The sequence below is a fragment of the Corvus kubaryi genome, unplaced genomic scaffold, assembly GCF_017639235.1.
Source record: "Corvus kubaryi isolate FWS band 111438036 unplaced genomic scaffold, C.kubaryi_AGA036_p1.0 37266, whole genome shotgun sequence".
In the NCBI taxonomy this organism is placed as follows: domain Eukaryota; kingdom Metazoa; phylum Chordata; class Aves; order Passeriformes; family Corvidae; genus Corvus; species Corvus kubaryi.
This window is the reverse complement of record NW_024581081.1, coordinates 6258762-6275181: the sequence shown is the minus strand read 5'-3', so window position 1 is coordinate 6275181 and position 16420 is coordinate 6258762. Positions and strand designations below refer to the sequence as shown.

The window sequence follows — 16420 nt, the reverse complement described above, 5'->3', positions numbered from 1 at the left end:
AGTCTGTTACAACAGATGTAACAGGTTAATGACACTTGTTCTTAGGTTTTCAGTGACACATTTGTCTTCTGCACCACTGCACTGTCTGAGAGTTTCTATCATGTCTGATTAAATTATCCATCAATTTATACCCATTATTCCTCATATTTAGTTTTCAGAGCAGGTAAGGCAGATAATTCCCTTTCCTACAATAGCTCTTTTACTTACCCATATGGCCCTTTGGCTTAAAACCGGAATACTAAAAGGCAGCCAAGTTAGTAGATTTTCCGGTTCTGTCCTTTATCTTCATATTTAATTACGTGCTTCTCACCTGGGCTGGCAACCCAGACTCTCTCTCCTAAGTGGCAAAACGGTCTCATTTCAAGTCTTGTACACTCTGTTTGGATGTTTGCCTTTTCACAACAGTATGACACTGAGTCGCACTTGTCTGGTGTTCAGCTTCAACCACCAGTTCCTTTTCCACCCAGACAGTTCTTCCATTTTCCACTTCTGCTGTTAGTCAGTGCTGCCTTCACACTAAGCTTTTCCCTCTTGCACCATGCCATTGTGTTCCCTGCACCAGACTATTTCAGGCTATCAAGAACCTTGGAAATTCTCAGCTTGCTCTTCAGTGTACATGGAATCACTCCCAACTTCACATTATCTAAAGGTTTAATAAACAAATTTGAGAAGTCCAGCTCCATTCAGGAATGCGCTTTCAAGTTCTTATTAAATTAAAATAAAAAATAAAATTAAATGAAATTAAATAAAAATAAAAGTAAAAATGTACCATCAGAACATTTAAGCTTTTGACAGATCTTTATGCTACACATTTTTGGAGATGCTGGGCCAGACCTATCCAATTCAAACGGAGACAAACAGGCATTTTCACTAACGACAATTTTAGTGAGAATACCTTGGGGATTAGATGATATTTATCCAATCAGATATTTCTGCATCTGTCTGCTTCACCCTGCTACATATTTTAATGTCTGTAAGATTTGTTGCAACAGATGTAGTGTAACACAAAGCACAAAGTGAAACTCAGAGCCAGTACTGTGGAGATGGTTCCAACCTCCATCGCTTGCCTCCAATTCACTGCAGAAAACAAGGCAGTAAGTCTGTCATGGAACACAGTGACCATGGTGGGCCTCCACAAGGACCAGCTAACTCCTAACTTCACACAACTGCTCTGTGCACCAAAACCCCCACAGGGTTTGTTTCATACACAAGACATATACACTGAAGGTAATCTGAACCAAAAGAACTTGCAGGGCACCCATGAAACAAAGGTAATGACAAGACAGCACTACCTCCCAGTCACTCTGTGGCAGCAGCCAGGCTCTCCATGGCTGACAGGAGGGCTGTCTACCAACAGCCTGGGCTGTAGGGATAGGGTGCAGTGAACCACAGCTACTGGGAAGTGGGCTGAAACAATGGTTCAGCTGAGCACTGACAAATTCCTTCTGAACACTTTTTTGTGGAAGAGCCATTACAGAAACTCATGGCTTTTGCCAAGGAGCTTGTTTCAAGGAGCTGCTGCCAGTGCCCCACGATCACCACCATGCCTGACCCTCCTGGCCCAGGGCTCCACATCAGCCACCCAGAGCCATCAGCCCCCACCCCAGCAGGGCCAGGCTCCAGCTTGGCACAGCCCTGTCCTGCCACGGGCCCACCCACACACCCACATCCTGACCCAGCCTCAGCCTGTCCCCCCAGTGCCCAGGGCTGCCTCAGGGTCCTCGGCTGCAACTCTCCTGGCTGGGGTGGCAGGACAGCCCTGGCTGCCAAGCCCTGCTTTGACAAACGCCCAGGGGCCCAACGGCAGGGGGCTGCTGTAGAGATTGGACAATCTCTTAGACCATCTCTGATGTCATTTTAAGTGTGAGTCATTACCCTGTAGTACAGAAGCAGATGAAGAAAGGCCTTTTTTGAGAGGTCATTCTTTATTCATCAACTACAACCTCATCAAGTGGAAAGACTAAGATGTCATTTACTCTAAAACCCCATCACTCTTTTCCCAATGGGACAGGTTTGTGATACACTTAAAGCCATACCCTTAAAAGAAAGAACTGAAACTACTTGCAACAATGTTAGCACCATGAAAATAGCTACAGATCACTCAACCGCACTCCTAGTCTCGCAGCGTAATTTCTTTTCATCTCAGAGTCAGTGACAACAGGGAACTAATGCAGATCTCCATGTATAAACCTTCAAACATTGTCTTTTTCTTCATCTCAAAACAACCACTAACTACATAAAAGGACCAGTTTATGAGTAAGGAAGAACTATAATGGCCAAAAAATGAGAAAGTGTTCAGTTTAAGAAGGTCTTCTCATCTAGTGAGCCTTTTCAAGAATACAGTCCAGAAAGCTAGAAGCCCTTTGAAAAGCTAAAAAAGAATTTATATCCACATATGTATTTATATCCATAATGCAACATATCGAGCGAGATAGATGTAAGAGCATCTTACATTTTTCAAGATCATCCTGGGAATCCCTTACCCCAAACCCAAGGTGGTTCATTTTCAGTTGGCTGCTGCAGCAAAAGGTTTATGAACCGCCACCCTGCCCTCTGGGGAGGGCTGGCCACCTCTTGTGTTGTAGTCCACTTGATCTATTTACCCTGTACTGGGGCAGAATAAGGAAAACTAGACCCCATATTCCAAATGCCATAAGCCACATGGATTTATGAAAAGCAGGTCCTGCTTGACCAACCTGATCTCCTCGTATCACGAGGTGATGTGCTTAGTAAATGAGAGAAAGGCTCTGGATGTAATCTACCTAGATTTAGTAAATCCTTTACAACTGTTTCCCACTGCATTCTCCTGGAGAAATTGTCTTCCAATGGTGTGGATGCCTGTACTCTTTGCTGGGGAGAAACCTGGCTGAATGACAGGGCCAGGGAATGGTGTTCCCTGGGACTCAGTACTGGAGCCAGGCCTGTTCAGTATCTTCACTGATAACCTGGATGAGGGGATTGAGTGCACCCTCAGCAAGTTCACAGATGACACCAAGAAGGGTGGGAGTGTTGTTCTGCTGGAGGGTAGGAAGGCTCTGCAGAGGGATCTGGACAGGCTGGATCCATGGGCTGAGGCCAACTGTGTGAGGTTCATGAAAGCAAAGTGCTGGGTCCTGCCCTTGGGTCACAACAACCCCATGCAGTCCTACAGGCTGGGGGCAGAGTGGCTGGAAATCTATCCTGCATCCTTTCTCCAGAAGAAAAGGGGTGCTGATCAACAGCAGCTGAACATAAGCCAGTGTGAGCAGGGGTGGACAAGAAGTCCAGTGGCATCCCGGCCTGTATCAGCCATAGTGTGGCAAGCAGGACCAGGGCAGTGATTGTACTTGGCACTGGCAAGGCTGCCCCTCAATCCTGTGTTCAATTTTATGCTCCTGACAACAAGAAAGACATCGAGGTTCTGGAGGGAGTCCAGAAAAGAACAGTGGAGTCGGTGAAGTGCCTGGAGCACAAGTCTTATGAGACACAGTCTGAGAGAGCTGGGGTTGTCTAGCCTGGAGAAAAGGAGGCTCAAGGCGGACAGTACTGCTCTCTACAACTACCTGACAGGGTTGGCTTCTTCTCTCAAGTAACAAGTGACAGGACAAGAAGAAACAGCCTCAAGTAGTGCCAGGGGAGGTTTGGATTGGATATAAGAAATTTTTTTTTCACCGAAAGTGTTTGAAAGCATTGGAATAGATGGCCCAGGGAAGCGGTGGAGCCACCATCCTTGTAAGTGTTCAAAACACCTATGAATATGGCACTTGAGAACGTGGCTTAGTCATGAACATTGTGGTGGTGCTGGGTTGACATTTGGACTTGATGATCTTAAATGTCTTTTCCAACCTTAATGATTCTATGATTCTGAATGTGTAAGTGCACACATGTGTGAGTTTCAATACATGTAGCCTCTTCCAAGCAGTGTCCCTGGGCACGAACTGACAAGATTACCATTGTCCAAGCCCTCTGTCAACAGGGTGCATCTGGCAGCAGGCAGCACCATGACATCAATGGGAACAGCCACGCCCACAGCTACACACTGACCCCTAGCACTGCACAACTACAGGTGCTCCCCACTCAGAAGTTAACCAGCATCTACCTTTCCAAAAAAAGCAGAGATGACTACATGCACTGGATAGTCAGACTTTCCACAACAGTGAATTTTGTAACTAAAAAAGATATTCTCATTTTTGCTTGAATTTAATCTTTCATACACACCCACCTCCCTGCCATATGTAATCAGAAATGAATCACAGCTATAACAGCAGCTGCTTTAGGTCTTTTTCTGCTTTTTCTTCACTAGAAATAACACCTTCATTTGTGCCCACTGATGGGCTTGCTGTATCTTTTATGTCAGTCCAATAATCTTCCTGTCCAACACACAGCTAATTGCCCCCATCCATACAGATACATACACAGTATTCTTCTTCTGTGTCTCCTGTGTATCCCTCTCCAACATGATTTTGGCATCCTTACAATGTGCCTCATCAACTACACTTCAACTTGCCCAGTTTGCAGCTGCATAGTTACAGCTTTTTATTGCTTGCTGAATAGAAGTTGCTTGGTTTTGTTCTTTGTCCTTAACACTATGTGTGGTTTGTCCATACAGGTCGTGTGAATCCCTCATGATATCCAAGAAAGCAGAATCAAAAGCATGTTTTCTACCATGTTACATGAATACCAGTTGTTTTCATAGAAAATAAGAAAATAGTCCAGGAGTAACTTAGAGACAAAATCAGCTGTGGAGCTTTCCAAGCCTGTTTTCCTGCAGTCTGTCAATCAAGGAACTGGCTTAATTTTTAAATGACCTACTCAGGTATGAGTTCATTCATTTTCACCCAGGGCCGGTGACTGGTTAACATCCTGTTCTTTTAAGAATATGAAGGGGGAGCTTGGATAAGCTCCTAGAAACGATGGCTTGCTACAAGAAAGTAAGACGTCAAATGATAGTATCCTCATGCATTTGTTCTAGCCATGCATTCCTTTTGAGTCCATCTGTTCTGTTTTCTAGTAACATGCCCAATTTTTGGCAGTACTTGAAAGAATGAGATATTTCAGTGATTATACCCCACTGACCTCTAGTCAGGATGTGTAACTATATCCATGATTACCTTCCCTTTGGGAAATATCTCGTATTTCCAAACTGCTAAATCCATCTACTCCAAAAATTCTGAAGCTTGAGCACAGGAGGGAAGCAAAACCCTTATATGAACATGAACGTCTAAGAGGCATTTCCAGTTTCTTTTAAGTCTATGGCATCCAGGACAACCTCCTGTGACCTAGCAGTCAATACAGAGTTTGCAAGTCAACTCCACCATTAGCATCCTCATTAGACTGAACAGAGAGGCTGATTTCCTCTCTAGGCTGACTTAAAAGGTATGCAGACATGGAAACTGTTTGCTGTACTGTTTTTGAGATGTTGACTAAAGGACATGAGTAGCTGTAGGAACTGATCTACTTTAAATGACCCCATCAATAGCTGCAAGGAGAAAAGATTCATTTTATGCAGTAACAGATCTAGGAGCAAATATGCTTTTTCTCTGTAAAAGGCTAGATAGAGTCTATGGAGAAGACCTTAATCTGCAGTGCTTATAGACTTGTCTCGAGTACTGACCAAAACAGATTCTTTTTATAAAAGCAGAAAAAAACCAGTGGTTTTTTTTCCCCTGTAAAGTCTATCTAAATACTAGGTTGTTCCTCAAATGCATGTTTAAGGCAGAGGTATGGGCAAAAGAGGCAAGGGAACACAGATAGCTAAGGTGCACTAAATTTTTTAATCAATAAGGCTGTCATATGCACTTTGTTCTCTTCAGTGACGATGGAAGCAGGAAAATGTGCTCTAAAGCCATTAAAACCTCCTGAAAAGCACATCTAGATTTTGTAATATGTATGAGATACTAAGCCTTTGCACAATTCACTTATTTAGCAAAACTTCAAGACTTTAAGTCATCCTATAAAGGCTTTGCAAAGTAGTAATGTACGTCTTTGAGATGTATTGATCATATCTTCCTGAAAGTGTTGTGATACTGTCATTATAAGTAATTTCTACCTAGAATGCAAGAACAGATATATAAATACACATTTTTCCCAATATTGTCCATGGTTATGAAAGTCAAAAGCAGCTAAGTCCTCTGATGACATAAATAAGAACAAATCATATCAACATCACTTTATCCACTTACAGCTAGAAAATTTGGGCCAGATATTTCTGAAGCAGAATCTGACATAAGTGACTAAGTAGCTTTCATACTTTTGTTACTCTAGCATCTTTAAATATTGACATCAATCTAGTAAGCCTAAAGTCTTCAGATTCTATTATTGAACTTGACCCAAGAGCTCCTGCACTGTTAGGTGGTAGCATGTATATGGCCCTCTTTTACGGCCCAGCCTGACCCAAGAGCTCTTCTTCCAGACTCCCTGCTGCTGGAATGCTGCCTTCCCATCTGCCTGTCCACACTCTTGGGAACAGAAAATACTAAAAATTACTTTAAATATTTGCTTAAACTTCTTCAAGGCAACAAGATTGCTAAACATGGTCCTAGCAGCTTCTTCCTGAGAGCATGCTGTTATACAGCAGCATGTTCTTCAAAGATGGCAACTTACGGCACATTAAGTGTTTCAGAGAAACACTCTGGAAATCCATAAAAGATATTTTCACTGTCTAAATGCAACTCAAAGAGGACCTGCTATGCTCTTTCAGCAAGGAACATTCTTAATATTTTGTCCTTAGGTCTAGGCTCAAGAATAGGGTTTGGGAGGGCATAGAAAATGAAGGAAACAGTAGCACTAACTGCCCATATCTTTGAAGACTTCAACATTAACTTTTGCTTACATTTCCCTGCTATTGCTGCCACCCCAAAACATAACCATAACATAGCATCCTAACAGTAAGAAGTGCTCTTACATCTGAGGTCAAATTTTCTGGTTGCTGAACTACACTGATATAGGACGCATTGGATCCTAGGAAGAAAATGCCAGCTACCCCAAATCAGGAACATCAAGCTGCAGCAATACCAGGATATTCGCACCTCCAAAGACCCCAAACGAACCAAGAGCAGAAGCAATAGTGCCTCAATATATCACAGAACAGTTGCTGGCTACATTACTGAGCTAACAAGGGAAAGCACCATTCAGAGCCACCCCACTCCTAAAGAAAGGAAGAGCACATCTATCAAGTCTGAGGCAGGAGCAACCAAAAATGAAGGGCTTATGTTGAGTTACTGGCACATACTGGCTTGTAATAGTAGTTGCTTGCTCTCTCTCTCCTTTTCAATTATTCTTTCCCTATCCTAGCAGCAATTTGTTCTCTTATTCTTTCCACACTCTACAACTAGGTCAAAAAGCTTTTGACCAGCATTTGACCATGGATGACATCATCCTTTTAAACACAGATGTTGACCTACCCATGGACCTGCTGTAGCCAGGTGCTCTTTGTGAAGGAAAGGCATTTCAGCAACTTCCCCAAGACCTCCTATCCATTACTCACATCCCAGTACCTCAGAACTTACATTACTGCTTTAATATTTGTGGCAGACACTTGTTTCCTCAACCTGATTTAATTAGAACTACACAGTGCCGCAAGTTACCAGTTTATAAATGAGGGTATCAAATCATATGGTTGGGAATTTTCTCACCAACTAAAAGAGTGATTTGCAAAATAGTTTAACAGGAAGTAACACAAAGTGCCAGCAAGCCATCTGTTCTAACCTCTATGTTAAAGTTAACAGCTATTTTGGATTTCAACAAAGGAAGTCAGCTAAAGCTATTAACGTTGGTTTTTTTTTTCCCCCCAGGGAATCTAAGCACCCACTATTTTTATTATATGGAACAGGAACAACAGGAACTGGAGATCCCTGAAGAAGGGGCAGAAAACAAAAATCTGGGACACAAACAGCACCATGTTGCATAGCAATGCACTTATCTCCTCACACATAAGTCAAGCCAGACCTTTCCCAGTTTGTCAGAACCTGCCACACAAGCAAGGCAGGCATCACCATGCATACATGCGGTGACTGACTGCAGACTGAGGACATACTCAACCATCTAACACACTGCCAGCAGCCCCCAGCACATCTGGGTCTTGAGTGTATTTCTGGGATGAAGTATCAGCCTGTCTGTGCTCAAGATTAATTCTAGGGATGGGTACAATACTTTTTAAAGACGTAAGTTCAATATTGAGGCTGGGAAGGGAAAAGTAGTAATAAGTAATTTATTCAAAAGAAAAAAGGGAAGCAATAGTATTTTCTACTTGTAGTTAAAAAGACCACAAGCTTTATAAGTGGCTCTTTATTCTTCCTCTTGGGAGCTCTAGCTTATTCTCATTAACTAACTCAAACCTTTTCCTCCTCCACACAATTCCTTTCATGAAGGAGCAGTCTCCCAAACCAAAGAGCTTGACAGTAGGTTTGATCCTAGTCTGATTCAAGAATTTATCTCCAGCATCAATGAGGCTGAAGTCTCATGAGACATTTGTCTTCTGACATCAGATGATGTCAAGTACCTGCCCCTAACCAAACCTTGAGATTTTGACCAAAATGCCACACTCTGAAGTTTTGGTGCTAACCAAAGGTAATTTTTATCTCAGTGTCATGTAAACCTACTCCTTTTAATCTCAGAACCTAGAGAGAAAGGATCTTACATCCAATACATTTGAACCAAGAATACAGTTTTCTTAGTGCTCTGTCTAACCCTGTATTTCTTGCTGTACTCCATAAGGGAGTGAAAGACAAGCTGTCACTGCAAGGGAGCTCAGTGAAGACCTCTTCCTCAGCAGGTATAGATACAAACTTTTGGGTCAGAATGCTGTCCCATGAAGCAACAATGGTGCCAGCACAAGTATGTTTAGCATGACTCCGATGATGATACCTGCCTAAAGTCAGTCAATCTACAAACTAGATTTATAAGAGCTTAGTTAAATACAATGCAGTAGTTTCCATAGCTTGGAATTTGAGTAGTCAAAAATAAAAATATCACAGATGGCAAATGTTTCCCACATATCAAATCACTACATTACCTGAACTTAGCCAAACCAAATTACCATTCTATGAAGAGCATGCAGCATCTATCATCATCATCACAATCAACAGAATGAAAGGGCAGAAGTATCCTCTTCTGCATCTATTAGTGGAAGGAAATATTCACAGCAATATCCATACACCTTCCTCAAGAGACATCTGCATTGTCCCTGTCAACCATTAATCAGACTCCTTTATATCAAAGGAAATATGAATTCCTGAATTAACAGTTCATCAACTCAATTCCTTTCCAAACCAGTATTAAAGCACTAATCCCAGTTCTGTATTAAAAAGGGTATTACTATAAAGTAATGATATGATGAAATAAGCTATCAAAGGCAGAGAAATTAGACGAGAACCAATGCTGAAATACCATCACATCATGAAGCTTATAGTCCAGAATGTCATCTTAGATATGTTTATGAATAAGAACCTTCAATAAAACTCAGGAGTTCTTTATAGAGGCACATAACAGCGATTTTTAAACATTTTACAAGGTTCAGATATTTCTAGAAGCAAACACAGCTTCTATCTGGACATTTGTCAGAAGCAGAACTGAACTTTCTCTGGGCTTCAGTGCTAGCTCCACCTTCCTCCCCAACCATCCCAAGCTGCTTCCTCAGATAGGTTTCTGCCTGCCCCACTGCACAAATTTCAGCACACTACACCGAGTGCAGCAGCATTCTTGGCCATTTACTTTTAGCAGCCAAATGAAGGAATTAAACACTACTGAAAAAAAGCAAAGAGAAGCAACCTTAGGACAGGCAAACTGCCCACTCAGTTGACAGCAATCATCCCATCCTAGTCTGAGATGCACATGTTGAATTTCACATCCCAGCTTTTCATAACCATTAATCTTTTTTTGCAATGCCTTGCTGATCTGCTACACAGTCAACTTGGCTGTCGAGGCCTGCAGATATATGTTATAATGGCTCCCTCGGCAAACCAATGGTGCAACTTGCTACACAAGCCATTCCGTGGAGATCTCCGTGCAGCGCACTGCTGCTGTAGGTCGCGCTGTGTCATTTCACCACTCTCTTGGTACGCGCTCTGGCCAAAAGCCACACAAGGAGGGTTAAGTTTAGGGACGGCTGCACAGGAAACCTTGCAGCCAGGGGGAATCCCAGTCCCAATCCCAGAGCCCTACTGCACAGCGCAGGGCAGGTGACCCGCAGTGCCCTGACCAGCGGCTTTCCCCACCTATGAGTGGGGACGAGGAGCCAGCCGCACACCGGAGCGGAGCCACGGCGGGGGCCTAGGCACCCACCCTGTTCGGGGCAGCGCCTGTCCTCATTCCATGGGGAACCTTGCTCCCCGCTGGGGAGGGGATGCCTGTGACTAAGCACACGCGGCCTCTCCTCGCCCTCCCGCTCACCGCCGCGGCCGGGCTCTCCGGCACCGGCGCGCCCGGCCCTGGGCACCTGCGGCCAGACAGCCGGGCCGCTCCCGGGAAGGGGCCTGCCAAGAGGCACCTGCCGTGCCCCCGCCCGTGAGGCCCGGCGCCGGGCAGCAGCCCAAGCGGCAACTGAGCCCGTGTAGGGGTTTCCCTCTCGTGGCTGCGCCGCGACCCGAGCGTGGGGGCCGCGCTCCGGGCACCCCCGCCGGCATCCCCACGGCCGCCCGAACCCGCCGCCCCCGGCCCCGGCAGCCCGCTCTCCTCGTACCGCTGCCATCCTTGAAATGAGGGGGTGGGACGTCTCGCAGCGACCGGGTCCAGCCCCCCTTCTCCGCTTCCTCCTCCTCCTCCTCCATAGGGCCGGGGCCGCCTGGGACGGCGCTGCCGCCGCAGACCTGCCGCTGCCGCCGCCGCTCCGCCGGGGTGGCCGCCGCCCGGGGAGCGCGGCGCCGGGCCGCCCTGCCCCGCGGGCTCGGCACCCCCGGGCGCCCCTCGTCTTCCTCGTCGTCCTCCTCGTCCTGGGAAGAGGCGGCGGAGCGGGAGTCGGCCGAGGTGCTGTAGAAGGGGTTCCCACTGCTGTCCTGGCCCGACTCCCCGAAGACGTCGTCGGAGATCTGCAGGCTCTCGTAGCGGGATCGGGCCGCCTCCAGCAGCGATAGTGCCTTCCTGCGCGCCGGCCCGCCGCCGCCCTCCGCCATCATCTCCGCCGCCGCCAGCAGCCGCCCGCGCTCCCCTCCGCCCGGCTCGGCCGGGTCCTGCGGCCGCAGGCAGCAGCCCAGCAGCAGGAGCGGCTCGGGCACGGCAGCGGGCAGGCAGCGAGGAGGGGAAGCCCCGCCGCCGCCGCCACCGGGGCTGAGCCCTGCCTCCCGCTCCCGCCCGCACCACCCGCCCCTGTGTGTGTGCAGGGACATGGGGGGAAGGAGCCAGCTCAACATCTCCAAGTACCACATCCAGCCAATTGCCGCGGCACTCCGCGCTCGGGAGGTGGGGTTATATGGGCGCCGCGAGCCAGCGCGGGCCGCCCACCGCCCGCCCCGCCGCTCGCCGCCGCTCCGCCCATTTAAAATCACAGCGCCGGCTGCCGTGGGGCTGCCGCTGCCTTCCGACGCCGGGAGGGGGGTCCTTGCCCCCAGCAGCGCTCCAGCTCCCGGCCCCCGATCCCTGCCGGAGCTGTTCCCTGCCGCGGTGCTGGAGCGGCACAGGCGGAGGCAGGAGCGCTGGCCTCGGTGCCTGCGGGTCCCTCAGTACCGCCCGCCGTGCGGGGAGAGGGTGAAGGGCTCCCGCGGACTGGGAGGAGAAAGGCGCCGAGGTGTTAACCCGGTGGGTCCGAGCCCCGACAGCGTGGCCGGGGCCACACAGCTCGTCATGGAGGACAGCGTGAGCAGGGGGGGCCCTCGTGTCGCTGCCCCCTAGTAGGACACAGAGCTCCAGCGCCGGGGCAGCCCTTGAAGGAAAGTGGGGAAGGTGCTGGAGCACAGGGCTGTGGGACACCTGGCACTTGGCAGGCCCTACCACCCGGCTTGGGCTCCGTGCAGGCTTTGCACTGGCCGTGGGACATACACGCGCTCCTGCCTGTCCGGCTCTCTTCAGGGTGTGGGGCTCAGCGCCTCCAGTGCATGGTTTGGTTTCTTATGTGAAGTAACCATTCTTCCAAAATTGCCGCTGATTTAAAAGCAATATCGTGGCACAAGAAAAACGAGGCAAGTGAAAACACCCGTGCCGTGACCGGGTTAGTTAAACATGACTCAGAAGTATCCCTGGAGTAATCTAAGGATTTCATACAGCAGCTGATGTCCCTGGTTGTGCAGCAGTCAGAATGGTCTGTCTGATGTTACAGGAATGTTTGAAATCTCTGATCAGGGTTTATTATTTGTGATTTGGCATACCGCTGTGCTGGTTACTGTACAAACACTCATTAGGACGACAGTCCTTCACTCCCTTGTCAACAGCAATAGCAGCTATCGAGCCTACCCTTTCACAGCAGTGCTTTCAAAATGAACAGTAATCGGGTTCTGTGGACTGATCGTATGGAACTGGGGGGGGGGGGGGCATATTGTTTGCATTTTTTGATGCAAACTTTCAGTTTAGGTTGGTCTGAAGATCTGTTAGTACTACAGATTTAACAAATTTTATAACACTGAATGTTTCTGTCTTTAAAAAAGGAAGATTAATGGCCTTCTGATGATTCTCAAGGACTATAGCACAACATGGAAAATTATAAAAGCTGGATTGTGTAGGTATTTAAAAGATTAATCTTACATCCTATTCAGTTTTTTTTAAATTGCAATGGCTTCATTAAAACTTTAAAGTTCTATATAATGTATACAGGCAAATCCAGAGAAAAGAATCCATCTTCTGTGCATCTTTAAGTAAACAGGAAAGCCCAGTGTATTTTGAAGGCTGAGATTTAAGTTGCATTTCTACTTTCAAAAATGTCAAGTGTCTTATTGATGATATTAAAAAATTACTAAGTTGATATACAAACGGATTTTTTTTTTTTTTAGTTGCAATCTCTGCCGATGTAGCCTGTCAGTTGAGCATTGCACTGGCTTCCTTTCATCTCACTGGTCACCAGAAATCAGAGCTCTGTAGGCCAAGGTATCATTTTAATCTATCTTTGCCACCCTGTGTCTTCAGAGTACCGTGATGGGAAGGCATGACTTTTCTTGCTGGTAGTGAGTGACCAGCTTGAACATCATGAATCCAGTTTGCTGGGATGGCATGTAGAAAACCACAGACTCTTCTTCACGAATGTTGTCTGTTTTATATGCTGTTCTCACGAAACAAAAAAATAGGGATGCCCTTTGTTGATCTTCTCACACAATGGTTAAGACTGAAAAAAAGCCACTTCAAATATGTTGACAGGTTCTTTGTATAGGGACATTGAAATACACTTTTGATTTTTTGGAAGGATGGAGGTGTCCATCCAGGTGATGTAGAATTCACCTCAGCACCCAGCTTCTATGAAAGTGTCCATGGACACTCAAATGTCTTCAATTTGCTGCTTCTTTTCTGTGAAACACAACAGCTACAAGGACTGCTCCAAAGCCCAGGACAGAAAGAGAAGTTTATCAGAATGGGCTCCCAGTAAAAGAACTCATGGGAGCAGTCCAGAGACTGAAGAAACCCACAGAGCCCTCTCTGTCCGTGGGTTGCAGCAAAGACAATGTCTCCCAACTCTTGCATGCTTTGTGCCAAAAACAGGCTCCCATCACAGCTGGCTGATGCACACTGCCAGGACCCTCCCTCCTAATGGCCAAAACTTCAGTTTTCATTTTTTTAAGAGAGTGATGGACATGAGAGCTCTGGGAGGAGATCACTGCATTGATGGAGAGAGATGGGACTGATCCTTTCACCTACCAATCCAACATGACATTTTAATGACGGAGTCTGCTGCCATAGACACACATGCAGTTTATTTTGATGGAAATTTCTCCTCTTTCAGCTTAGTGTATAAAATGACAAGTCCCTCTTCTGCCTGTCCCACAAGCAGAGAAACGGCTTTAGTCTCTCATGCGTGTATGGGAAGATTACTTTTAGGAGGCAGGACTGTAGAGGCTCCCACACAGGGCTGCATGCCTAAGGTTTTGGCTTGCCTTATGGTCGAAGAATTAGCTTTTCTTGTGTACCCCTCCAACCATCCACAGAAGCTGCCAACTGGATTACTGTAACCCAAAAGGAGTGTTCTGGATTGTGAAAATTGCCATGTATGACATGCTAGTAGTCATTTGATCCCAAATGATTGCAGAGGTGCAGAAATACAATGGATGGTTCTAAAAATGGTTACATCAGTCCACTGGGCTTTTATGAACAGTCAAGAAAACCATCACCAGTGGTGGTTTGCAGTTGAAAGATCTAATTATGTAAACCTAATGGAATGTTATAAACATAGCTGTGTTTTCTCCTTAATCACTTAAACTTGTGTTTAGCTGCTAGAAAACACTACTAGAGTAAATGGACTTTTGTAGCCATGGTAACCTGTGGATTCACTTTTAATTTGTCTACAGAGAAAATGTTTGGTGTTTTTTTCCTTTAAGTTTTCTGGGTTTATTGCAACAGAAAAGATGCCTTTGGTACACTCCTCCTGACCGTGAAAAGCTTCATGGTTAAGACTATGATAGTGGGAAATCTCTTGTTTCTCACTTCTCAGTAACTTATTTTTCATAGTTATCTCTTTGTGGAAGGATCTTGTGCCATCTTTCACCATATTTACACTGTCAAGCCTTGGCCTAGATCCAACAGAATATTGACATTTCTGTCTCAGCTTCTTCACTTCCTATTGATTTCATGGAGTTTGTAGAACTAAGCCCTGGTGTGTGCCTTCCATAGCACAAATACACTGAGATGGAATAATATCTAATTAGATTACAAAATTATTCTTTTCTAATCACTTGTTCTGAAAGTGCACCCTGGAATCTGAATTTCAAACTGTCTTCCATCTCAGTGCCTCGCTAAAAGGAGTCTGTAGAGTCAGTTGAGTTGTTTATCCAGTGTTAGGCCAATAGGCTTCAGTTCCCTCTTCCATTATTGCATGGCCTCAGAGGAACAGACGAACTTGGGGAAAAATCTTCATCAAGACTGAAAACAATAATGAATTGGAGCCAGTGGACTGTTTCCTCCCAAGCCCTTGGGAAGAGGGTAGGGAGGGACTGCCCCATCCCTGGGAGAGCTCATGGCTCAGGCTGGTTCTCAAGCACATCACCATTTGATGTCCCTACTTTGCAGGGTCGAAATCTATATGACCACAACCTGTCCTGTTACAGTGCTCTGCACACCCTTCCACAGAGGCTTCTGTTACATGTCTTGCTGCACGGCACAGGGAAAGGCAGCTCAGTAGGGATTGCTTTGCCACTGTTCTGCCCTGCATAATATAGTGCTCTATGCAGGTTGTTGTGGAGCTCTTTCTCATCCTCCCTGCAACTCTCCTGTTGGAAGTAACATTGATAATATATGTGGGTTGTTGTCTTTCTTTTAAATTCGTGAAGTATTTACAGCATGTGGCAAGTTGGGTACAATAAAAATGCTTGTCTAGGTATTTCCTTTTTGCTTTCTGTTTTCCAACTGCTTTGTATTGTTTGAACCCTGTATTTCTTGGTTTGATGTTTAACATTTCCCAAGTATGATCTTGACCCAAAAATCAAGGGAAAAAGCAAGCTGCTCTTTTCAAATGAGAGATATGGAACAAGTATGGTTTTTTTCTTATAACATGAGAGGGAGAGGTGATTTTTTGATTCTTCTAATACTGAAGCAAAAGTGGACTGCAATTTAAAATCTAGGAGAGAAATTTCAGTGCTTCAGTGATGAACACTTGATTTTCAGATTAAGAGCCCTTGGAAATCGTGTTTCATGCATGCCCAGTACATTTTTAGCAAAAGCTGTATTATGAACAAGTCTCACCTAAGCTCCAAAGGGAAAGATAAGGTGTGTTTCTCATGCATGCATGGAAAATCAGCTATTTAATCAATAATTTATGGAGGGTCCATAGGGTGTCCTGCAATGGTCTGCAAAAGCCCTTCCTTCCTCTCTGGTATGGGTGTGAAGCAGAAGCTAAGTGCAGTAGGCTAGAAGCACAGAGCTGTGCTGTCACTCAAAAATCAGAGTGCTGTAGGGCTGCACTTACTTTTCCATTGAAAAGCATGCAGTTTTGAAATGGACTTTTAGAAGGGCTGACCCCACGCACGCACTTCACAGTAAGACCTGAGCCAGTAAGGCAGAGCCTCAGGGGAGCCCTGTTAAAGGCTGCAGTCCTTAAGGCAATGCTCTACAACAGCCTGTGTGCCCTGCAGTGTAGATCAAGTTTCACTTTTGATCAATATGGGAGTTGAACCTAGAAAGTCCCTGGGACTGGTAGTGTGGTACCATCTGGAAGCTCTTTGTTTAGCTAGTTAATTCTATTAAAACACGCTACGGGATTATTAAGTTTGCAGGGCTTGATGCCCAGTTAGAGATAGGAACTTTGCTCCTTGTGACCTACAACTCACAGTCAGGTCTGTGAGAACACTCCTTATCATGCAAATCATACATGCAAACC

At 45.9% G+C, this 16420-nt stretch overlaps 1 protein-coding gene across 1 annotated transcript in view; it reads right to left on the bottom strand.

Moving 5' to 3' along the window:
• PGBD5 (piggyBac transposable element derived 5) overlaps positions 1-11435 on the bottom strand; it is a 72288-nt gene extending 60853 nt beyond the window's left edge. The window contains exon 1 of the mRNA XM_042025227.1: positions 10658-11435. Within this exon, the coding sequence (XP_041881161.1) occupies positions 10658-11339 (682 nt within the window). The 5' untranslated portion in view covers positions 11340-11435. The remainder of the gene's footprint in view (positions 1-10657) is intronic.
• Between the last annotated feature and the right edge of the window lie 4985 nt (positions 11436-16420).